Below are 21,421 nucleotides of genomic sequence, written 5' to 3'. Positions count from 1 at the left end.
TTAGGTGGTGCCAGCTGGCAGCGATCCAGCATGGCCTGCTCCCAGCAAGGCATAGGAAGGGACGTGAATATTATTTCACCCACCATGCCCCATGCAGGCATCCAGCTAAGGCAGGAAAAACAATACACCTAGATCTCTTCACCAGACCTTCTAAAAATTGTCATGCAAAGGGTTGGGGAACTCAGAAGAGATTGATCCTGCAGCTAGCCAGGTGTGATGCATGCAGCACTCCCAGTTCAGGGTGAGTTGTCTGATGTGAAGCAGAAGCCATTCCTTCATCCTGCAGAGCACTGGGCCCTGCCACAAAGCACCCCCCAGGCTCTCCTGGTGCCCAACTGCCCCCAGCAGTGACCACCACCCTTCATGCTGTGCCCTGCTGATGGATGTCCCAGCCCTGCTATCAGGCACAATCTGCCCCAGCCTCACAGCCACCCAAATAGGGCCCATGTTTGTACCCACTGCCAGAAAACCCACCCTCCCTGCTGCTTCCCTTGGCTCAGGCAAGGCAGGGAACATTCTGGGGGTCTTCCATCCATTGCCACAGCTGCTACTACAACCACTGCTGCTAAAAGCAGCTATCTCCAGCCTCCAGCAGTTTGGAGACATAGGTAATCTTTCTGGAGTAATTACCAGCTCACTCCCTTAGAGGAGTTCATGGATGAGTCCTCCCTGGCAGCTAATTACTTCAATTACTTCCTGACACAGAGCCCAGGGCTCTCTGCAGCAGCACACAGCACTGCTTGGCAGCTCATTACTCCTTCTGTGCTTCCCTTCCCAAAGCAGCAAGTGCCCCAGAACCCCTCCTCTGGGACCACAGAGGACATGCTGGCATGGGTGGGTGGTGGTGAAATCTTCCCATTGCCAAGGACAAGGAGCTAAATGGTTTCTCAAGACATGCCCCAGGTGCTTGTTCAACATGGCTGCCTCACCTTAAGGGAACCCTGAGCACCCCTTTCTCCTACAGGTTTATGCAGAAGAAAGCTCAGTAGAACTTTCTAGCATAGGGCTCCCTCTGCCTAGGAGGCTCACAGGGAGTGAAGCCAGCCTACGTTAGGACTGGGCTGTAGCAGCCAGTGACAGGTTCCAGACACCTAAAGGCAAAACAAGTTATTTGCCAGCAAGCTTGGGAAGAGGGGGTGTGACAGAGCAGGGGGATGAATTTGGGACAGACACATCACCTGTGTATTGCATCTCCCCATAACATGGTCACCAAAGCTCATAATGCCCTGTCAAAGGCCTGAGAGTAAGACAAGAGTCAGTCCTGCTGACTCAGGAACCCACCTTGTAAATGCAGTTTGGGAAGCTCTCCCCCCACATCTGTAGGTTGCTCTGACTTCTGACAGCTTCCTGGGAAGCAAGAACAGGTACTGCCGTTGTCAGCACAACCCTCAGTGGTACTGGCCAGCCCTAGACATCTTACAGTCTGGTCCTGCACAGCCATGCTGACAGACACCACAGGAAAACTCACACACTAAGGGGACAAGGGTTTTTGGAGTCAGGCAGAGACCTCCTCAGCCTTATGCCTCAATATGCTCATGGGGCAGAGGTGCAAACAGCTGGTTTCAGCTCCCAGTACACCACCACCACTTCAGGGCAGCACCACCAACATCTCAGACATTGTCACTGCATCCCTGCTGTCACACAGGGCTTTGCACACTGGGTTATCACCAGCCTTGCATCTGTTCTGGAAGGCAAGCCTTAGGCTCTTACCAAGGAGAGCACAGCTCCAGCCAGGCCTCCGGAGAGGAGACATCAAGCAGCAGACACTACCCACCAGGAACCAGAAGAAGATCATCTCAGGAGAAGGGATTGAGGTGTGCACAGGCTCTCTGTGCCCATTTGAGTTTTAGAAAGCAGAGATGGAGGGGAAACCTTGCCTAGAAATCATGCAGTGAGAATGAGAAACCACACAGGACTAGGAGTGGAAGAGTATTTATTGCTTTGGTTTTTTACAAGTGAGAGATAGGCATCCATGCTGCTTGCAGCACAGCACAGGGGATGCAGGGACACTGGGAACACAAGTTGCAGTCTCTCTGCATTCTCCTAGACATCAGGGAAGAGAGACCCTAGAAAAGGCAGCTGCCAGCTGAGAGAATGGTTTGTATGAAAAGTTATTGCTACAAGACCTGGAAGGTCAGGGACAGCTTCTCCAGAGCCTGCAAAAGACACTGACTCATAGCTTAGCATGCTCAGCATACAGATTACAATGAGGACACAAAAAAACCCTCATCTACCAGCCTCTGCTCCATCTAGGAAAGATCAGGTCAGCCACAGACTGGTATTAAAAGCCAGAGCTTTGCTCACCCCAAATGAAGCTTTTATTGTCTTTAGCTGGAAAAAGCCCAGACCAAAGCTTCTTACATAAAGCTGAGCACTCCCCAAACCTCTCCTCACCTACAGCTGAGCCAGTACTGCTCTGCACACTGATGAGATGCTATGGCACCTCCATGCTCATCCTGCACATCCACATTACTCGTTCAAGCAACTGCCACAACAGAGAGACCTTCACATCCTCCATCTCATGAGGCCCAGCAGCATCCCATGACACGGCACAGTACTACCTCCCTTGCTCATCCTCTGAGCACAAAGAGAGGAAAATTACTTGGCCCCTCTCCCTTGGGATACTCAATGCCTTTTCCTTCCACTCCTCCAGCCTCTGGGAATAGGCACTGTGAGGATGCTCCCATATCTGATTGAACCACACAAAAAAGAACGCCAGAGACTAGGAACAAAACAAAACCAATCCAGAACAAAAATTAGCGAGGCCCCCAACCTGGGCACCCCACCAGAGAGCCAAAGGGCACATCAGCAGAGGAGCTGTGGCCAAGAAAGCTGGCAGCTGGTGCTCAGGCATCCACCAATGTCAGCCCATCGTGCAGAGCACGCTTCCACATGTAATAGGTGGAACGGGCCGTAAGCGGGAAGCGGGCACTGAACTCTTTGTAGGTTGGGAAGGTCTTCGACTCAAAACGCTGCTGCAGGAACAGCTTGGCCTGTGCCTTGAATTGGGCAGTGGCAATCACATCCATCACAAACATCCGGCTGTTGGCTCTCTCCGACATGGCATAGCTCGAAACGGTGGTGTTGCACGGCATGGCAGGCACTGGCTTATCTATGTGCTTGGTGGCTGCCTCCAAATGGCACTGTGGTTTGAGGCCTGGCTCTGCTTTTGGAGGTGCCAGGGAAGCCACATGGTTCAATGGCAGGCTGGAGCTGCTCCACGGCAGACGATGCTGCCAAATGGTTTGGCCACTGCCCTTCCAAAACCAGTAGGCTGTGGAGGAGAGAGATGGATAGCGCAGGCGGTACTTGCAGAACGGCAGCTGCCATTGCTGGACCTGCCTCCTGGCCACATCTCGCAGCTGCTTTCTCCAGCACAGAGAAGGATGGAGCTGCAGGAGACTCCTGGACACTGAGCGGTCTCCATTCCGTCTCTTCCTAACAGGCACGCTGCTTGGCTTCAACTGCAGGAATGGCTTTCCTATAGCTAGAGTTTTCTGGTTATCCAAGGGTGATTGGGGGTGTTTGAAGTTGGGGTTCTCCTTGATTGCTTTTCTTCGCCAGTTATAGTAAGTGGACCTGGAGATGCCAGGGAAGCTGCGTTTGAAGCACCTGTAAGGCACCAGAGTGTTCATGGAAATGCATTTCTCCAGGTAGGATTTGGCTCCTTGCATAAAGATTCCTGCTTGAATGGGATCTAGGGAAGGACTTGAGGATTTTAAGCTCCCCTGTGGATTTGCTGGCTCATTCACATCGGCCTTTTTTGGGACAACCCTGTGAAGTTCCTGCAACCTGTGGGCCTCAGACAGAGCAGAGGCATCACCATTGACCATGCTCTGCATCTCATGCTTCCAGGCATAGTACGTGGATCGGGAGATTTCTGGAAACATTTGTCGGAAGTGCTGGAGGGGGATTACATTGCCCTCCTGAAAGCAGGACTGGAGGAAATGTTTAGCTGCAAACCTGGCAGCCGCTTTCTGCCGGTGTTCACGAGACTGGCGCTTCCAGCGGTAGAAGGTGCTCTTGGTAATGCTGTAGCGGTCACGCAGGTTGGAGTAGGTCAACTGGGGGTCACTGTTCAGCAGCTCAAGGGTCTTCATGGGCTGGACAGGAGGCTCTGGTGAAGGTATTGTGGGTTCCAGCTCCTCCAGGCCAACCACAGCCACAAAGTACTGCGCTTTAAAGACTTGCCGGGAAAGCTGCTGCCCGGACCACATGATGTGTAGCGTGGAGGTTCGTGGGCCGCACTTCCTGGGCCGGATAAGCCGGTTAAAATAGGGTCGGATCTTCAAGTTGCTCATGGGATAGATGGAGTAGATGTTACACTGCAGTACTGAGGCAAGAGCATAGACATGCCACATGTTGGCAAAGGTTCCAGGAAAACAGGTAGCTTTGATATCAGCATCAAAGATGGCTTCCAGGATAGCCATGGGGAGGCTGGTCATCTCTGGGGTCTCCTCAGTGCAGAGGGAATAGCGGGCAGCCTGCAGCATCACTTTGGAATCAATCATGCCATTCAAGTAGTATTGTTTGTGCAGCAGCATCTCCACCACAGTACGCACCTGCAGCTCCAGGCTGAGGCTGGGGTTGCCCCAGAGCAGCACACTGGCAGCCTCAAAGAGGCGGTTTCCCTCACCTTTGCAAACGAGAGGCAGCATGTTACTTGGGGCATCCTCAGGATAGAGGCTCCTGGCTACCCGGTCAACCTCCAGCTCCTCTTGGAACTGACTCCCACAATAGCCAGGTAGGGAGAAAGATGACAAGGTCCTCTCTGCCTCCAGTGCAGCACTGGTGAGGCCCTCCAAACCAAAGCATTCGGTGGCTTCTTGTAGCTCCTGCAGCACAGACTGCACCAGCTGGTGCCTCTGGATCATCCTGAAGGATGGAAATAAGAAAGAAGTCACTGGAGATGAAGTGCACCCTCCAGACTGGCAGTGGCCTGGCCTCCAGGTCCAGCTCCTGCCCAAAGGACAGGATGGGGAAAAAAGGTAGAGGAAAGGCCACCATGCACATTCCAAGGACTAAGGAGGAAGCCTCGGTCCTCATCAGGCAGACCTGGGAGTGAGACATGGGCTCAGCTTGCTCACCAGTGACCTCCTGTGGGCAGCACATGTGGCACACAGCCTCCACTTGTCTAAAACTAAGGAGTGACCTCACCCATGGGGTGGGAAGCCAGGTCACCTCATGCCACTGCATACCTGGCTTTGGGTCTGGCATTACCCCTACACCTACCTCTTCCAGTAGTAGTTCCATCATTTCTGTTTTACTACTCCCCTACCAGCACCCAGAGAGAAGAGTTTCCCTCAAAGGGAAAATGTTCATCTCTGCAGAAAAGGACCTGTGACAGAACCACCCCGAGTGAGGCCATAGATGCACCTGGCTCAAGCTGTTCAAGCTCAACAGAAGGGGAAAGGAGAGTGTCCTCTCCCTCAGAGCAGGGCACTGCAGCTGCACTCATTTCACGCACCAAAAACTGTCACAGAATCTGGGATGGAAGTGAGAGCCAGCCCAAGCCATGGCTACTGCTGCTTGAGCCGACACTAGATGTCACTTGCTGCTCAGCCGACACACACCACCAGCTAAGGAGAAGGCACAAAAGGAGGGCTTCCCCTAGATGAACTACCAGATGAACTTTTGAGGCAACCCAATAGTACAGACAGGGTGCAAGCACTGAGTGGGTATTTCAAAGTCTTTATGGAATGCTCCTCCTTGCCTGAGCAGGTCCCAGTCCTGTCCTACCTCCCCTTCTGCATGCCAATACCCACTCATGAAATACAAAGGGCCAAACCTGCACTGCCCTCTTTGTCCAGCTTTTGGATTCCTATGTGGTTCTCTCTCCACTACTCCAGAAGCTTTCATGATAGCTACACAGCTCTTAGCTTCAGCTTCATCAGTGCAGCCCTCTTCAGCATCCTTTCACTGTCAGGCTCAGGCCTCTCCCCAGCTAGCCTACTCTCTCCCTTTTGGGCCAGTTTTCTCCTGGGGACCACAACACCTCACTCAAGAAGCCAAATCTCCTCTATTTCTTCCTAAGCTTCATTCTCATATCTTGCCTAATACGTACAGCATCACTTTACAGCCTGCTCAGTTCACAGCCCAGCCAGAACTCACCTTCTCTCAACACTTCACAGTTATCACTATGCACTCACAGCTCTGTGGGGTACATGAGGAACAGCGGAAGCAGGAAAAGCAGCAGCTTTGCAGTAAAGCAGATGTCCTGCCTGAACTCTCACAATTTGCAGCCTTGCTGCAGAGATGATTATTAGTGCTGTAACATCTGTGGCCCCTGACCATGACCAAACCACATGAGGTGCCACAGAATCACATGGATACATACAGGCTCTTCATCACAAGAAGCCTCCGTGCTGCTGCTGCCCCTTGCCTTTAATCAGATCACAGGTAATCACCAATTGCATCCCTTCCCCTGCTCCAAACTCCTCCACAATCTCCTGCATGTCAGAGGCCAGAACATTCTTACAGCTGCTCCCACAGCTGTAGGGCATCAGTTACTAGAGACAAACACAGGAGAATGCACACAGCTGTGAAGCAGGGCAGATTAAACCAGTCCTAAAATCCTGGTCTGATAAGGTATGGAACTGTCACTTCAGGTCAGGTCTACATTGTTGTTTTCCTAGAAGTTTGTAGAAATTTACAGTAGTTTATAGAAATTTTGACTAAGCCTATGTTGAGTGACATGTGCTTGAGAAGCTGAAACAAAGGCACAGCTCAGGGCAACTTAGAGGGCTGACAGAGCCCAAGTCCTCCCTCTCTGTGGTCTGCCAAATGCTTTAGGGTCCAGCCACCTCCCCTTGCAGCAGCCAAGGTTTGCTGAGCACTGTCCTACCAGAAGAGCCAAGAAAAGTAAGACAGACTTTTTTCTCCCTGAAGAGGTTGAGGATATACTTGACACAGGCTAGAGAGCATCAGCAACAACCCTGGTATTTCTGTCCTAGTGGGCATTTCCCACCCCCTTATAGACTGGGGGAGATAGAGAGAGGGAGAGCTGGAGGCACAGCTTAATGGCCATTAATCCTTTTCTTCAGCAATAAATCTACAGCCTCAATGTCACTGTCAGCTCCTGCTGCCCAGAGCAATCTTAAGGCAAAACCCACAGCTGAATCAGCAGCAGAGAGCTCCTGGGGCAGGTGGAGAGGCGCTTGGCTAAATCAGAAGCAGAAACCAGACAAGTTGGTGTGCTTGGTGCATGGCCAGATCAAACCCAGCAGCTCTCAGCATAGAAGACCTGATGCAAAGGGAACACTTTTCCCTGCACACCCCCAGGGAAGCATGCTGAACACTACAGACAAGTGTTCACTAAACTACCTCAGCACCAAGAAGTAACCAAGGGAGCTTCTCGCTGCTGATAAAGGTTTTACCTAACCTGGCCACTTTTGCATCGTAACAGATAAGGAAACAGCTGCAGGTCACGTTCCCTCACCTAAACTGATGGGCTGGTGGCATCCAGTAGTGCAAGTTCCCCCAGCCAGTCCCAAAAATGCTCCCACCAGCAGGAATCCAGGAGACTTCAGCCCCAACTACCCAGGACCCTGGTACCTCACAGGAGCAGGGTTATCCATGCACTCCGGCCCACCTGGGTTAAGTGGCTCACTTCCCAGCCCCAGCTGCGGGTTCAGGCCACCCCAGTAGTAATGGCTCTCATTTGAGAGAAGAATATTTGAGCTACCAGGACCGTACAGCAGGAGCACAGAAGTGGTAGTCTCCAGGAACTGTCTAGGCTAGAAATATCACCGGAGGAGCTCCAGGGGTGAGCAGCAAAGGCAGGAGGATGCCCGCTCCATCTGCCAACATCCACACGTCCCCCGAAGCTCACAAACGGGGCTTCGCTCACCGGGAGAAGGAAAAGCCTCAGACCCACCTTAACCTAGGCCGAAGCGCTGCAGCCAAACCCGGCTTCGTCCGCCCCTCGGGCGGGGGCACTGAGCGCTCGGGTGCGAGCGGCGCCTGACAGACACCCCCAGCCCCAGGCACCCGCGGCTGCTCACGCCTCCCCCGAAGGCGGCGGAGGTGGCTCTGTGCGGCTGCCCCGCGACGGGGACGGCCCCGCACCCCGGGTGGGAGCACAGGCGGCCGCTCCCCTCGCCAGGAGACAAAGGGACACACAGCCCCGGGCCGGGGGAGAGGCCGCCGGTGCCCGGGCAGCTGCCGAGCGGAGACCGAGGGCAGAACGGGACTGGACACCCGGCCGGAGATAGTGCCGCCACAGCGGGACAGCCCGCGGGTTTGGAAGGGATGGCGAGGAGCCGCGGCCCCGACGGCGCCCAGCACGGCTCCGCACTCACCTGACTCCGCGGGTCAAGTCACGCCCAGCCCGCACCCTGGGCCGCCCCGCACCTTTAAGGGCGGCGGCAGGAAGCGGCGCGGAGCCGCGGCCGCCCCGGTGCCAGCCCCGCAGTGACCCCCGGGAGCGGGCGGCCGCGTGCGGCGCCGGGCCGGGCCGACCCGGGCCGGGCCGCCCCTCCCCTCCCCTCCCCGCCGGCCCCTGCCCTCCCCTCCCCCGCCAGGAAGCGGGCCATCCCCGCGGCCCCGGCCCAGATGAAAGCGGAGCGGGCCGGGGGTCACTTCCAAAGCTAAAGTGATAATGGCCATTGTGCCGCCGCCGCCGCACTTAAAGGGCCCGCCGCCTCGGGCCGCCCTGTCCCGCTGCGCCCCGAAGCGCCCGGGCACCCTGCGCCCCGAAGCATCCTCTTGCCTCACACCTCGCCCGGGCTTGCAGACCCGTGGCGAGTGGCGCAGCCCCCTGGGGCCACGGGGTGGGAGCTGGGCGCTTGCGCGGGGCACCCATCGTGTCCCACGGGGAGCAGGCAGGTCCTAGGTGAGTGTCACTCCAGCCCAAGGGTTGGCACAGCCTGTATGTCTGCTTCCTTCTCCCAGCTCGCTCCTGATGAGGCCACGGTCCTTCTCTCCTGTTAGCTAGATGTCCTTTCCTCTTCTCCTTCCCAAGTGCTGCCCTTTCACCAGCAAGGAGAGGCTGGTGGGAACCCTGGGTTCCTAAGACAAATAAAGCTGCCGTCTAAACCTCATTTGTCTGTGGGAGGCATCCAAATAACAGAAACCTTCTCCCTGTCCTCAGCTCTAGGCAGACTCCTGGACAGCCTTACATCTGCCTGCTGGTGCCTGGGCCCTCAGTGGAGTTGTCTTTCTCCCCATTATCTCTGCCCTGCTGCCTCCTCAGCCTAATCTCGGGGCCGAGGTCCCCCTCCTTAACTCCTACTCTCACAATGGCTTCATCCTGTCTCTTGGGCATCACGTGAGGCTGTGCAAACAGCCAGCACATCAGGTACCTCGCTCCAGCATTACTAAGTTGCCAACACCACCTCCACCCTAGGGCCTTTTCACATGTCCAGAACTCTAGAGCTTCCTCCAGAACCTGTCTCATCCCAATCTACACTATTGCAAAACAGGAATCCAAGGAGCTCGTCTGGTCTTGGGTGTGAGGCCTGGGTCCATTTCAATGACAGGGGTCATAGTTTGGTCAAGAGGGAAGAGCTGTGATCTTTGCTAACTGCGTCAGTGCTTTATGTCCCCTGTGTGTGTGGAGCCCTGGTGGCAGGTAGCATTTACTTTCCTCTCCCTCTCCCTAGCCTATCCCTGGGGACCAGCCTGAAACCTGCCACAATTGCCCAAAATCCAGTGAGGGGCACAGAGTAACCTGATGCAAAAGACAGCAAGGGCTTCCTGCCCCAGATGCCTCTGCCCTTCGGGAACCTCACTGTGGCACTCATTTCTGCTGCAGCATTTGGCAATGAGAGGGCAGGAGGGCTCACAGAGACACCATGTATAGGATTCCTGTGCAATTCAAGAAGCAACAAAGATATTTCAAAGAGTAAATGTGCCCAACTCCCTCTCTTGCTGCCTTCCTTTCCACTGTAGTCCAGGGACAAGCATTGCCACACAAATCAAGGCATACCTTCACTGCCCAGAAGCACATATCCCAGAGCATTTTTTTCCACTTCTCTTGTCTCACATTTGATCCCAGGAATGCAGGGGGAGGCCAGGCAAGGAGAGTTTGACCAGAGGAAAGGGCTCCCTGGAAGCTGTGGACTGGCTGCTTGAGAGTCCTCCCAGCCTCAGTTAGGAGTCATCAGCCCAGGTGACACTGAACAATGGCCTTCAGGACTCAAAGAGGTCACTCTCACTGGACACAGAGAAGCTATAGTGCAAGGAAGAGACACCTAAACCATTCCCTGGTGAGCTTTATCCCCTTCAGACAATCTTTCAAAGCCAGCTCCACTCTCTCAACCTGTCCAATCCTGGCTCTTTTCCCCTCTGGCAGGCTGGTGTTCATATCCACAGATGCCGATCTTCCCTTCTCATCCTTCATCCTTTTAACTTCTTCGGTTGCAAATGCAAAGCGGTGCTCACAGGGCAGTGAGACACTGGTAAATGCTGGAGTCAGCAGGGTCAGTGATTAACATAGGAGCTGGAAAACACACAAAGAGACAGCTTGGGCAGTTCTGTTATGCAGATGACTGCACACACTCGCTTCCAGCTTACAAACAAGTAGTTAGCATTTTTCTGTTCCTTGGAGGAGTTCAGTGGGGGACCAGAGTGCTTCCTACTTTGGTGCAGGATGCTTCAGCATTATAACCATGAAGACCTTTGCAGTTTAGCTCTGGCTATCAGAAGCTTTTCTGTCTGTTGCATTTTAACCTGCCTGCTTGCAGCCCATTCTCTCCCAGACAAGGCTCAGAGAAAAGGTGCTGGGATGTCCAGCTGTGGGGGGTCTCCAGGGCACCATGTTACCAGACATGCTGTAAGGCAGGTTTTACTGGTCCAAGGTTGGGCATAGAGACTTCTCCCAGGTCAAGAGCAACCTCTTTGTTCAGCAGATAGAGTTCTTGTTGGAAGGATGGAGAAAGGATGTCTCAAGGACCTGGTACTGAGTTCTTGTGTAATAAGACAGGGTTCTGTCTGGAATGTGACAATCTTGACAGTGTCACACGTGGGGTAAACATTTAAACACTCAGCCATCCACCCTATCAGGAAAGTTCCCCAGTCCCACCTAGGGGACCTCCAGGAGCGGAGGGAGTCAGAGCACTCTACCTACTGCAGGGCTGTCCAGGGTGGACTGGATGAGACTATTCAGATAGGATATAGCTGAAACACCTGGGCAGCCAACTGCCATTTGGGGCAGGTCAGGCTGTGGGCCAGTTGCTAAAACCACTTCTGGAGCTGGAAAAGACTGACCCACACTACTTTATAATCATTTATGATCTATATATGGGCTAAATTGACATGTCTATCCTCTTCAAGCCATTGCTGGTGCCCTGGCTTCTGTTTTTTCCACCTTTCTCCCTCCAGAGCATTGCAGAATTAGAATCTCTCTGGGAAGTCAGGGGAGATGGGACTGTAGATGGGCTGGTGGAAATGAGAGCATGGGAGCTTTTAGGAGGGACCTAAGTGTCTACCACCTTGTCTGCTTTCTCTCCTGTGCCTGGCATTGCTCCACAAAGAAAGAGCAATGAGCAGAGCTTTCAGCCTGAACTGGCAACAGAAATGGAGTTGCTGCAGCTGCAATATGCCCACCAGTCTTAGGGAGAAGTTCAATGGGTTCTGGTGAGATATTGCCCAAGAGGGACCTGGAAAACATGAAGTCCACCGAAATTTCTGTAGTAACTGGTTTACTGTGAATGACAGAAGCCCTGTTTTGGCATTCACATTATCTGGTACTTCTCATCCCAGACCTGAAACCATCTTTGAACCCACTGCCTCATGTCTGTGCTGAAGCCCTTAAAGTGGTGCTCAGAGAGAGCAATGATTGGGCTCTGCAGAGAAGTCCTGTGAGGCACCCTCCAGTCTGTGCATGCCTGGGACAGTGCTGGACACTGGCAGACAGGTCTGCTCACATCATACTGAAAGGGAAAGTAACAAACTATAGGAAGTTTTCAGCCAGGAGTAGTAGATCTGGAGTGATTGACTTATAAATAAGAGATGATGTGAGGGAAAAATCTATTTAGTGGTGCTGAAGTGAGAACTGCCAGGCAGGGATGTTCAAGTGCAACAACCTCAGCAAGGGAGAGCAGTTAAAAGGAGTGACTTCAGCTGAGGAAAAAGGGCAATACAGACGGCAGAAGTATTTGGCCTGAACTTTAAGATAGCTTAAGGGCAAGGCCCAGCCAGGAGTGGACTCCGCCCAAGGGAAGTGGTGAACTTGCCTACACATTAGATCCCACTTTGGACAAGAGACTGGAGGCCCCTAAGTCTCTCCCACACCCTATTGTCCTCTTCCTTTGAAGTGAATCAGAACTCAGGGTCGTTCCCCATAGTCCAGCACCCATCAGTGTCCCACCTTCTTCCCATCCTGCAGAAAACACTAAGGGCTCTCATTGCTGTTCTCTCTCCAACTTAAAATAACTCTTTGTGGGACCAGGGGACATCAGTGCTGTCTCCTGAGAGCCACTCCCTGTCCCTCTCCTAATGGTTACTGCTTCCCAGTTCATCTTCTGGGTCATGTTCAGCACTGACCAGTCTAATGCACCAGGACACACAGGAGAGCCAGGTCTGCCTGCCCCCTGCCCTGGTGTACCAGAGCCTTGAAAGTAGGTCCCATCTCTAATTCACCTCTACTAATCTCAGGGCTCTTTTCCCTTCTGGCTTCTGTCCAACTGGGCTCCTTTTTTCTTCCCATTCTTTGAGATGGGAGGGAAAGTCTGAACTTGGTGTTGGCACTGTGCTCTTGCTCCACCAGGCTTCTGTGAGGCTCCCAGGTGCACAGGAGTAAATTAAATGTGAAACAGGAAGTGAAGTACCATAGCACTGAGCAAGGACTAGGAGTCCTGGAAGCATCCTGTGGTCCTGGCCATAGGTGGAAGAGTGGGGGAGAGCTGGAAACTGAAGGAGATTCAAAGTCAAGATCAAAGCATTTCCCTCTGAAACCCTAACACTCTCCTTCCCTCCCACTTGCACATAAAAGCAGTCTGCCCTCAGCTGGCTCTTCTCTAGGGAGGGTGAGTGGAGGAGGGGTCCCTTTAACCCCTTTTTTTTTCCTATGTTACTAAGTCTTCTCATAGGTGAAATGCTGAAAATCATTGACCTCTCCTCCCAAATTCTGCTTCTTACCCAAATCCAAAGGGCCCAAAACTATTTTGATGACTATGAGTTCATGGCAGACCTGGCCTGCTTTGGGGGTGTTACCAGCTAATGCCAGCATGGGGGAGATGCAGCAAGTAAAGCCTTTGAAGTGTACAGTAGAAAGACACTGTTAGAGGCAAAGCACAAGGAAGGAGGATTGAAAAGAAAGCAGAGCAGTTTGGCCCACAGGAGGGGGAAAGGCTAATTAAGACACACAGTGTGGAGAAGGAAAAGGAAGAATCATTAAGATATCACAGCAGGAGCCCATGGTGCGGCTCCATGGAAGTTTAAGCCATGCTGAGCCTGGCCTATGCTGTTTGCTCCCCCTCAGTTTCCCATTCCCACCCTCTGCTTTGGGGTGGCACAGGAGTGTGAGGGACTCAAGTCAGTTCAGCTTGCTGATCCAGCTAAAAATAAGCTGTTTAGCTCACACCCTAATAAGAGACAGAGCTGAAATTCAGATGGGATTTTTCACAACCCCTTCCTTATTAATGATCAGACACAGGGCTAAAGATTGTAGGTGATCCCACACTGAAGAAGCTGCAAGCTCCAGTGAGGACAGGTACCGATGAGGAGACTAGAAATTGGAAACATGGGCAGGAAATGGTGGATTCAGTTTTCGAAAGCCCAGGAAGGGGATAATCTTCTGGCAGTGCTTCATTACGCAACATCACACAAAGCCAGCAGCATTAAGACCTGGGAAAGAGGGAAAGCAAGCTTCAGATTCAAGGCTGCAGTTTCTTGTTTTGTGTTTCTGTGATGACAGAAGCTGCTGCTTACTTCAGAGAACACCCAGGACCATTTACTACACAAAGGCAGTGAAAGATGGGTTTGTCAGGCTTCTCCTTGCATCCCAGCTACAGGCCAGCAGGCAGAGAGGGACCACAGGGTAGAAAGAAACATAGAGGGGCAGTGGGGAACGATGTGAGTCAGGGGCTGGGAGGCCCGGGATGCAGAAGGATCTGGCTTCCTTCACTGGTCCAGGGCAGGGCAAAAATGCATGAAGCAGGCAGGGGAGGATGGGGGATGGGATATTTCACACCTAGCAAGCAGGAGCAGATGGGGCTGCGGTTAAACACCACAAGGAATTAACTTGCACTGCCTCAAGGAGCCCAGGACCCAGCCAGCCAGGCCCAGCTCTCGCTTCCCTGGATTCATGGCATACACTTTGGTGACAGGTTAGCAATGTAAAAGGGGTTTCTCTTGGGTCTGTAGCTAGTCAGGGAGCTGAGATATGGCCCTTCAGTGCAAACAGACCCATAAAACTACTCAAGTTGTGATTCCCCAGTCCTTTCCCAAGCCCTGCCCCCAGGCACACACTGAAATGGCCATGGTGTTTGCTGGGGGAGAAACGTGAGAAGTAGAGCTGGAGTGCTGTAAAAGATGTAAATGTTTCTGTGCTGACAGCAGCTGAGTGTCTAGGGCACAGCCTCAGAGGGGGGATGGAGAGGCACCGAGAAAGCACTTCTCTTTTGTTCTTGATCTTGGCTGCCTTAGGAGGGTTCCCAGGAAAAATCGTGAAGCTGATACGCCAAAGGGAGCTCACAGCGTGTGCTTTATCAGTTGGAGGTCGTGGGGTGCCAGTGACAGAACAAAGGGAAGGGAGAAGGAAGAAGTAGGAGGGCGGGCTTGGGATAGACAGTTGTGGCCATCTCATCTCTGTGTTAGATCCTCTGATTCCCCTGGTGCTGGAAAGCCTTTTCATCAGTCGAGGAGGGAAGAGAAGGCATATCCCCTCATCATAAAGTGGACAACACTGGAGGAAACAACAGTGGAGGAAAGGATTTAGTTCAAGCCTGGTAACCACTGAAGGTGACACACACAATTGCCACAGCTGCCCCATGAGAGGATGTGACTGCCTAGGAGCAACCATCACCCAGGTCTGATGCAACAGCTGAGAAAAAAACCCCATGATTCTTTTAACATAAAAGTTAGTCATCAGTGAGGTCAGTTTTTCACAGGGCTGATCTCTGCCCTCTGAAGCTTAACCTTTAGGTATGACTGATAGCATTGTGAATTCCAAAAGACCTGAGAGAAGGGAGATGAGGGCAAGGAGAAAGGGGCACTGCTTAGAGACAAGGCCATTTGCTGAGGAAACACGCTGATGTGTTTTCTTTCATCCCTGGGAGCATATACATTGATTTTGTGAAGTGTGAAGTAAGAATTATCTGGACCACTGAGCAGATAGCAGCAGAGCAAAGATGAAGGAGATGAGGATGAAGGAAGAGAAGTAGGGCTGGGAGGCATGGAACTGGCAGAAGAACAACGCTACTAGGCACATGGGAAGAGGGACCCACAGGGTATGCGCAGAAGCCCAAAGGCTCTGCAGAAGAAATGGCATCAACAGGATGGTAGGTAAGAGACACATGAGTAAGGAAGGCATGACAACTCACAGGATCTCTCATCTCTAATCACAAGGCTTGTCCAGAAATTTACTTTTTCTGAAATATTTCATAAGTCGGACTTTTGGGTTATGAAATTATTATTCCAGCCCAAACCTGAAAAAATAATTTGTTGGTTTCTGTATTAAAACTGGGGTCACTGAGAAGCCAGAGAGGGTCCATTCACTGACACAGCTCATTGCTGCTTTCTTGAAGTCCCTCACTCTGCCTGGGCTTTCGCACGGGTCCGTTCCCGTTCCTGGAGCAGGATGGGGAGCACACGCTCACATTCACCATCTTAATTATTCATAATTAAACATAATTCACGCTGGAGGTCGCTTCCTAATCCCAACGTCACGGCTTGAGAAATCCCCTGCAATGGCCACTGCAAGTTGTGTGTCCTTTGGAAGCAACCCGAAACTTCACTGCCCACCCCAAAATAAGACGCATGTGCAGAATTAGCACTGGTACTTCTTTCTTGTCTCCCCTGTAACAGGAGGCAATACCTGCTGCCCACGGCGACTGTCCCTCAGCCTCTGGGATCTCCAGAGGGATCAGCTCGTGCCTGTCCAGCTCCTTCCTCAAGAGAGGAGTTAGTGCCCGGGTTCTCCGGCCCTGCGGCCTGTGGCTCAGCCCTGGACCCTGCCCGGCAGCACGGTCGGCCGCTGTGAGCAGGCGGGCGGGGAGGAGGTGAGGGACGCGAGCGCACGGGCCGCGCCGGGCCCGCCGCCGCTTCCGCCCGCCCGCCCGGGCTGTGAGGGGAGCGCGCGCAGGGGGCGCTGTGCGCGCGGCCGGGGCGCCGTCCCGCCAGGGGGCGCTCGCGCTCGGCGGCGCGGCAGGGGCGGGGCTGGCGGGCGGGATCTCGGTGGTGACGCCACGCGCGGAAGCGGCGGCAGCGGCGGCCGTCCCCGGGCGGGGCTGATGCAGGGCGAGGAGAGGTGATGAATATTCATGTGGAGCGCCCGCGGAGGCGGGGCTGAGCCCGGCAGGTCCGGTCCGGTCCGGTCCGGCGGGCGCCGATGGCGGGGGGCAGCGGCAGAGCGGGGGGCGCCGGGGCCGGTGGGCGGTGAGGATGGAGCAGGCTGGGCCGGGGCGTGGCGGAGGGGAGGTATGGTGGGGACCCCCGAGCTCACTGCCGGTCCCGCGTCTCCCTCTGTTGCAGGGCTGGCTCCCGGCTGGACGGGCTGTTCCTGCGGCGGTTCCTGCGTCTCCTGGCTGTGCTCTTTCCTGGGTGGCCCTCCCCGGGCACCCTCATGTTCCTGACGCTGCTCGGTGTCGCCTTGCTGGGTGAGCCTGGGTAGTGGGGATGGGGGGCTGCACCGCACGTCTGCTCCCTGTGGTCCCCCACTTTGCCTTGTCACCGCAGTCCATCAATTCCTTCCCCTGCTTGCCTTTCTCCTCCAGAGCAGCTGGTTATTTACCAGGTCGGTGTCATCCCCAGCCACTACTATGAGGTCCTAGGGAACAAGGACTTCTCCAGATTCAAAACATTGACTGCCGTTGCCGTGACTCTGATCATTGTGAACTCCACGGTAAGACCAGAGGCTCACATGTCTTGGGAGAGGAAGGGAAAGCTGCCTATGGCTCCTGGCGTGATCCTGACCACAAAGGGTTCAAGTCTGACCATGCCCTGGATCACTAGTTACAACCTGCTAATTTTTATTTAATTTTGAAAAAAACATTTGTTCTCACTTATATCTCCCCATCCATCTCTTTGCCCTTGTTCCAGCTAAAAAGTTTCGACAAGTTTATCTGCAACATGATGTATGTGAACTGGAGGAAATCCCTCACTGAATACCTCCACAGCTGCTACTTCCAAGGCCAGGTCTACTACAGCCTGCACGTGCTGCGTGAGGACATCGATAACCCGTAGGCTGCCAGCAGCTTCTTTCAGTATCTTGCTTGGCTTCTCCTGGGCTGCTGCACACCTTTTCCTGACTTCTCTTTGTCTCTGGGTAGGGGCTTGAGCCCCAGGAGCTTTTTCCATCTAGGCACAAATCTAGGCACTCTCTTCTACCCTGGTGGGAGGCAATACCTATTGCTGGGAATGCCTGTGACTGCTTGTGAATGTTTGTGATGGTTTTAGGGGCAGGATGTTTCAGTTACAAGGCAAGTGGATGCCCATTGGAACCAGGATCTAGTGCTGCTATAAAACACACAGTCTGCAAACTCAGTCCTTGACACTGTGTGATGTTACAAATGGCCTGGCTGGAGTCAGCAGTGTCTCTCCTTTCCTTCATGCAGCTGGTGTATTAGGAGAGTCCCTGTTCTGTTTGAACTTCAAACACCAGAATCTACAGCTGAGCACAGTCCAGCTGTATTTTAGTGGTTTGATAACCCATGGAAGCCACATCCAGGAAGGGCTTTGTTTTGCACTGTATGAGGGTTGCATTTCCCTTTCCTGTTCCTAGGAAGGAAGTGTCAGTGGTGATCTGAAATATAAGAGGAGGAGCCTTCAGTCTCCTTGTGGATCCCGGCCCTCACCCCTAAGAGGTCCCACTCCAGTTTGCTTTGTGCACTGTCCTGCCTACTGCAGAGCTGTTGATCTACCTGGACTGTGCAGCAAAGGTCGAGTGCGCTTCCTCACAGCTGTGTGTGGACCTTGGCCTTGCAGCCTGTCCTCGCAGACAGGGCACTGCTGTCAGAGTTGTGCACTGTGAAGAGCTAAAAATCCTATGTTAGACACCATGTGAGAGGTCACAGAATCACAAAATATTCTTAGCTGGAGTGGACCCATGTGGATCATTGAGTCCAACTCTTTAAGTGAGTACTCCACACAGGGATTGAACCTGTGGTATTATTAGTGCCATGCTTTAACCAGCTGAGCTAATCTCAGTGTAGAATCTCCCTAATTCTTCCCCCTCCAGAATTTAAAGTTATTAAATACTAGCTGAAAAAATAGAAATCAAGGGAGAATGCTTTCCAAATAATGTGTTGTTATACCGTTGCTTTGAGACTCCAAGCTCTCCTCTGCTAGAGTGGGCACCTCTGCTCTAGTCACTGCATTGGTGCCATTTCCCATGTTGATGGCAAGAGAGGAGACCATGCCCAGGGTCATAGTCTGTCTTGCAGGGACTCCTAATTCTTGCTAATAGTGGAAACTTCATGAAACTGAAGCAGCTTCTGCACCTCTGCTGCCTGTTGCTGTTGGCTGCCTGTCCTTGCTCCTTCATTGCAGAGCAGGATGGTTTGTATGGCTGCTGCAGGAAAACATGCTGGGAATCTAAGGGGGAGTAGCAAGCAAGGAGAGAGGTCTCAGCTTGGGTCAAACAGCTCTACATGTCTGACAGTAGGTCATCATTATCGAGCTGATGCACTTCCTGGTTGCTGTTTGGTTTACTCCCACTGTCATTGAGTGTTCATTTCTGATAGTGTTTTGCAGTGGCATGCAGTTGCATGGAGAGGTTAAAAGCCTGTGTCTGTCACCAGGGCATGCAGAACTTCCCAGGCAGTGCAGCACATTGAAGCCAGAAGCTGTCTTTTTCTTTGGGGGCGTGAGGGGAAGCAGAGGACAGAAGACCCTCACCACGATTATGCTGCTCAGGTTTATTTTTAACTAGGGAACATGTTCACATTGTGCAATGAAATGTAGGAGACAACTGGGTCAGTCTGTTCTCCTGACCTTTTCAGACCAAATGTGTGGGATTACTGTGGAGCGTGTTTCATTACACCTTGCTTCTGCTCCAGCATTCAGTCTGTTTAGTGTGGATTTGGTACCACTGCAAAAAATCTCTTCATCTTGCAATTCCTTGATGAGAGTTTTTTCTCCGCACCAGGTACTTAGAGGACAAACTAGAGCAACAGAAACCTATTATGCAAACCAAACTGATGTTAAATGCATGGAGTTGTCCACTTTGAAGGAATGAAGAGTGGGTTCTGAGTGGCATACAAACACTGCCAGCACCTAGCAGGGAATTTGAGTTGATGCTTTCATGTGTTTCTTGTGTTTTCATTGCATGTTACTTAATAGCTTGTAAAAAGCAATATGCTTCTATGAGACAATAACACAATTTAAGTTATAATTTTATGGGACTATTACAGTCTGAGGAAAGGGAAAAATTATGACTGTAGGTCAGTCAGGATGAGAGCTGCCCCAGAATTAAATCCATTGCTGCTCCAGAACTGCAAAAGTGTTAAAAGATTCATGTCCTTGTGGTTGTATCTGCACTGAGGCTAACCAGGAATCCATCCTTGCTCTTCATTCTGAACTCCAGCAGTAAGTTATGGCCTTTCCACTGGAGCTTAGCTCAGCAGGCTGAAGCCCTCATCCACATGCTCTGGACAGATGAGGTGCTGAGGAGTAAATATACTGAAATCTTTCCTAGTTACCCCAAGTGCAACTCCTGCTCAGCAGTGGAATAGATGGCACTTGGGGGTCTGTTACCCAAGTGCCTGCTGCTAGTGAGTGAGGTGAGAAGGCTTGGTGTGCTGCTTCCTGCTCTTGAGGGCTGGGGTGGATGGAAGCACTTCGTTTTTTGCAGCAAAGGAACCAGAGGTACTCCATGCAGAGCCAAGGGATTGGCTCTTGTGGAAGGGAAGCTTTGATGGAAGTGTTTGCAAATATCCAACAGCTGGTGAAGTACTGGCCTGTGCCCTGGTGGTTCTGATGGTATCTCAGCCCAGTACTGAAGGTTAGGGGGAGTGTCAGTGGTTTTTCATTGTATGGGGGTTGTTCCAGGAGAGGAGTAAGGGACAATGATGCAGAGACATTTAGTACAAGTGTTGAACTATGTTGTTGAAAGTGGAACAAGGGATAAATACAATGAACAGCATGAAAGCAATGGCAAGAGTTGTTCTTCCTGGGTGCCATGAAGGCTCTTGGGTGGATTCTGCTGGGCCATGAAAATGGTCTCCTGTGAGGGAGCTGCAGGTCCTTCCCGGGCAAGGTTGTTCACCTGCAGCCTGTCCTGTGTTCATGCAATGAAACAGCCTGGTTTGTGCCCTGTTAGGGATTTACTACTGGCTCTTGCTTTTGGGCTGTAAAAAGATGGCTCTTTGTGTTGAGCAGGGACCAGCGCATCAGCCAGGATGTGGAGAGGTTCTGCAGGCAGCTCAGCTCCATGGCCAGCAAGCTCGTCATCTCACCCTTCACACTGGCCTACTACACATACCAGTGCTTTCACAGGTAAGGATGTATCCTGGGCCTGCTTGCATACCTCTTTTCTGTGTTCTTTTTTTGGAGCCTGCCACCCACGTTACAACTCCCCAGAGGGATACTTGTACACATGGGTGAGTGGTCTCTACACTCCAAAGATAACTCTGCCTTGGAGACGCTGGGATGTGCAATGTTGGTCCCCAAACTTCTGTGAAAGCTGAGAGGTGACAGTTGAGGGCTCTGATTGCTTGAGCCTAATGGTGCAGGACTGTTCTTTTGCTTGGACTATTAGCTGACTTCTCTTTCTCCTATGTAGCACAGGCTGGCTAGGCCCGGTGAGCATCTTTGGGTATTTCATCATTGGGACAATGATTAACAAGGTGCTGATGAGTCCAATTGTGTCTAAACTTGTGCAGCAGGAAAAACTGGAGGGAGATTTCAGGTGAGTCCCAGCAGAGCTGTGTTTTCACTGCTCCTTGGCAGCTCCTGTGAAAGCTTTTTTGTCCCCATTCAGTACTGTGTATGTACCTACTTCTTTTGTCTGTGACTTTCCCCACACTCAGAGAAAGTTACCTGTGCAATGGTGCCTCAAAGTCAGTGTACTGAGCCCCTGCCAACCATTCACATCCTTGTGTCATGACAGGCAATGCCCTTGGCTCAGTCTCACAGCTCAGTCTTCAAGCTGTTCGCTTGCTCATTGCTGGTGCTTCTGCTAGGGATGTGTTGAAGAAAACTGCACATGGAGCTTCCTTGGGTGCAGACAAATGTTCAGTGAACTGCATCTACTAACTGAAATCAGGTTTCTGCTTCACCACTGCCTTCACTGGGTTCCTAAAACAGCCCAGTCTTTCCA

The 21,421-nt window shown here is 52.4% G+C and overlaps 2 protein-coding genes across 11 annotated transcripts in view; one reads left to right on the top strand and one right to left on the bottom strand.

Annotated features, from left to right (window-relative positions):
- Window positions 1–1,916: 1,916 nt before the first annotated feature.
- On the bottom strand, window positions 1,917–16,307 carry VRTN (vertebrae development associated). 7 transcript variants are annotated; one of them, XM_086895303.1, is made up of 3 exons: window positions 15,980–16,279; window positions 10,262–10,441; window positions 1,917–4,875 (listed from the first exon to the last, which is right to left on the bottom strand). In XM_086895303.1, the coding sequence occupies exon 3, from the start codon at window positions 4,872–4,874 to the stop codon at window positions 2,847–2,849; it is 2,028 nt and encodes a 675-aa protein (XP_086751429.1). In that variant the 5' UTR covers window position 4,875; window positions 10,262–10,441; window positions 15,980–16,279; the 3' UTR covers window positions 1,917–2,846. The 7 variants fall into 7 exon arrangements, with proteins under 7 accessions (XP_086751429.1, XP_086751428.1, XP_023804436.1 ...); XM_086895302.1 differs by having other exon boundaries at window positions 9,929–10,441; window positions 15,980–16,271; XM_023948668.2 differs by lacking the exons at window positions 10,262–10,441; window positions 15,980–16,279 and adding exons at window positions 6,112–6,247; window positions 6,338–6,450.
- A 4-nt stretch (window positions 16,308–16,311) lies between these two features.
- Window positions 16,312–21,421, top strand: part of ABCD4 (ATP binding cassette subfamily D member 4) — a 15,762-nt gene continuing 10,652 nt past the window's right edge. For 2 of the 4 annotated variants that reach the window (XM_086895306.1, XM_086895305.1), the window contains exons 1-6: window positions 16,477–16,539; window positions 16,636–16,760; window positions 16,878–17,005; window positions 17,203–17,342; window positions 20,482–20,598; window positions 20,885–21,010. In XM_086895306.1, the coding sequence (XP_086751432.1) occupies window positions 16,493–16,539; window positions 16,636–16,760; window positions 16,878–17,005; window positions 17,203–17,342; window positions 20,482–20,598; window positions 20,885–21,010 (683 nt within the window). In that variant the 5' untranslated portion in view covers window positions 16,477–16,492. Of the gene's footprint in view, window positions 16,412–16,476; window positions 16,540–16,635; window positions 16,761–16,877; window positions 17,006–17,202; window positions 17,343–20,481; window positions 20,599–20,884; window positions 21,011–21,421 lie in introns of those variants that run through there. The other 2 variants (XM_086895309.1, XM_086895308.1) reach the window with 2 other exon arrangements.

Source organism: Cyanistes caeruleus, chromosome 6 (genome assembly GCF_971803275.1).
Source record: "Cyanistes caeruleus chromosome 6, bCyaCae1.hap1.1, whole genome shotgun sequence".
NCBI classification, from domain to species: Eukaryota; Metazoa; Chordata; class Aves; order Passeriformes; family Paridae; genus Cyanistes; species Cyanistes caeruleus.
Note: the sequence above shows the minus strand (reverse complement) of the source record. Positions and strands in the feature narration are given on the sequence as shown.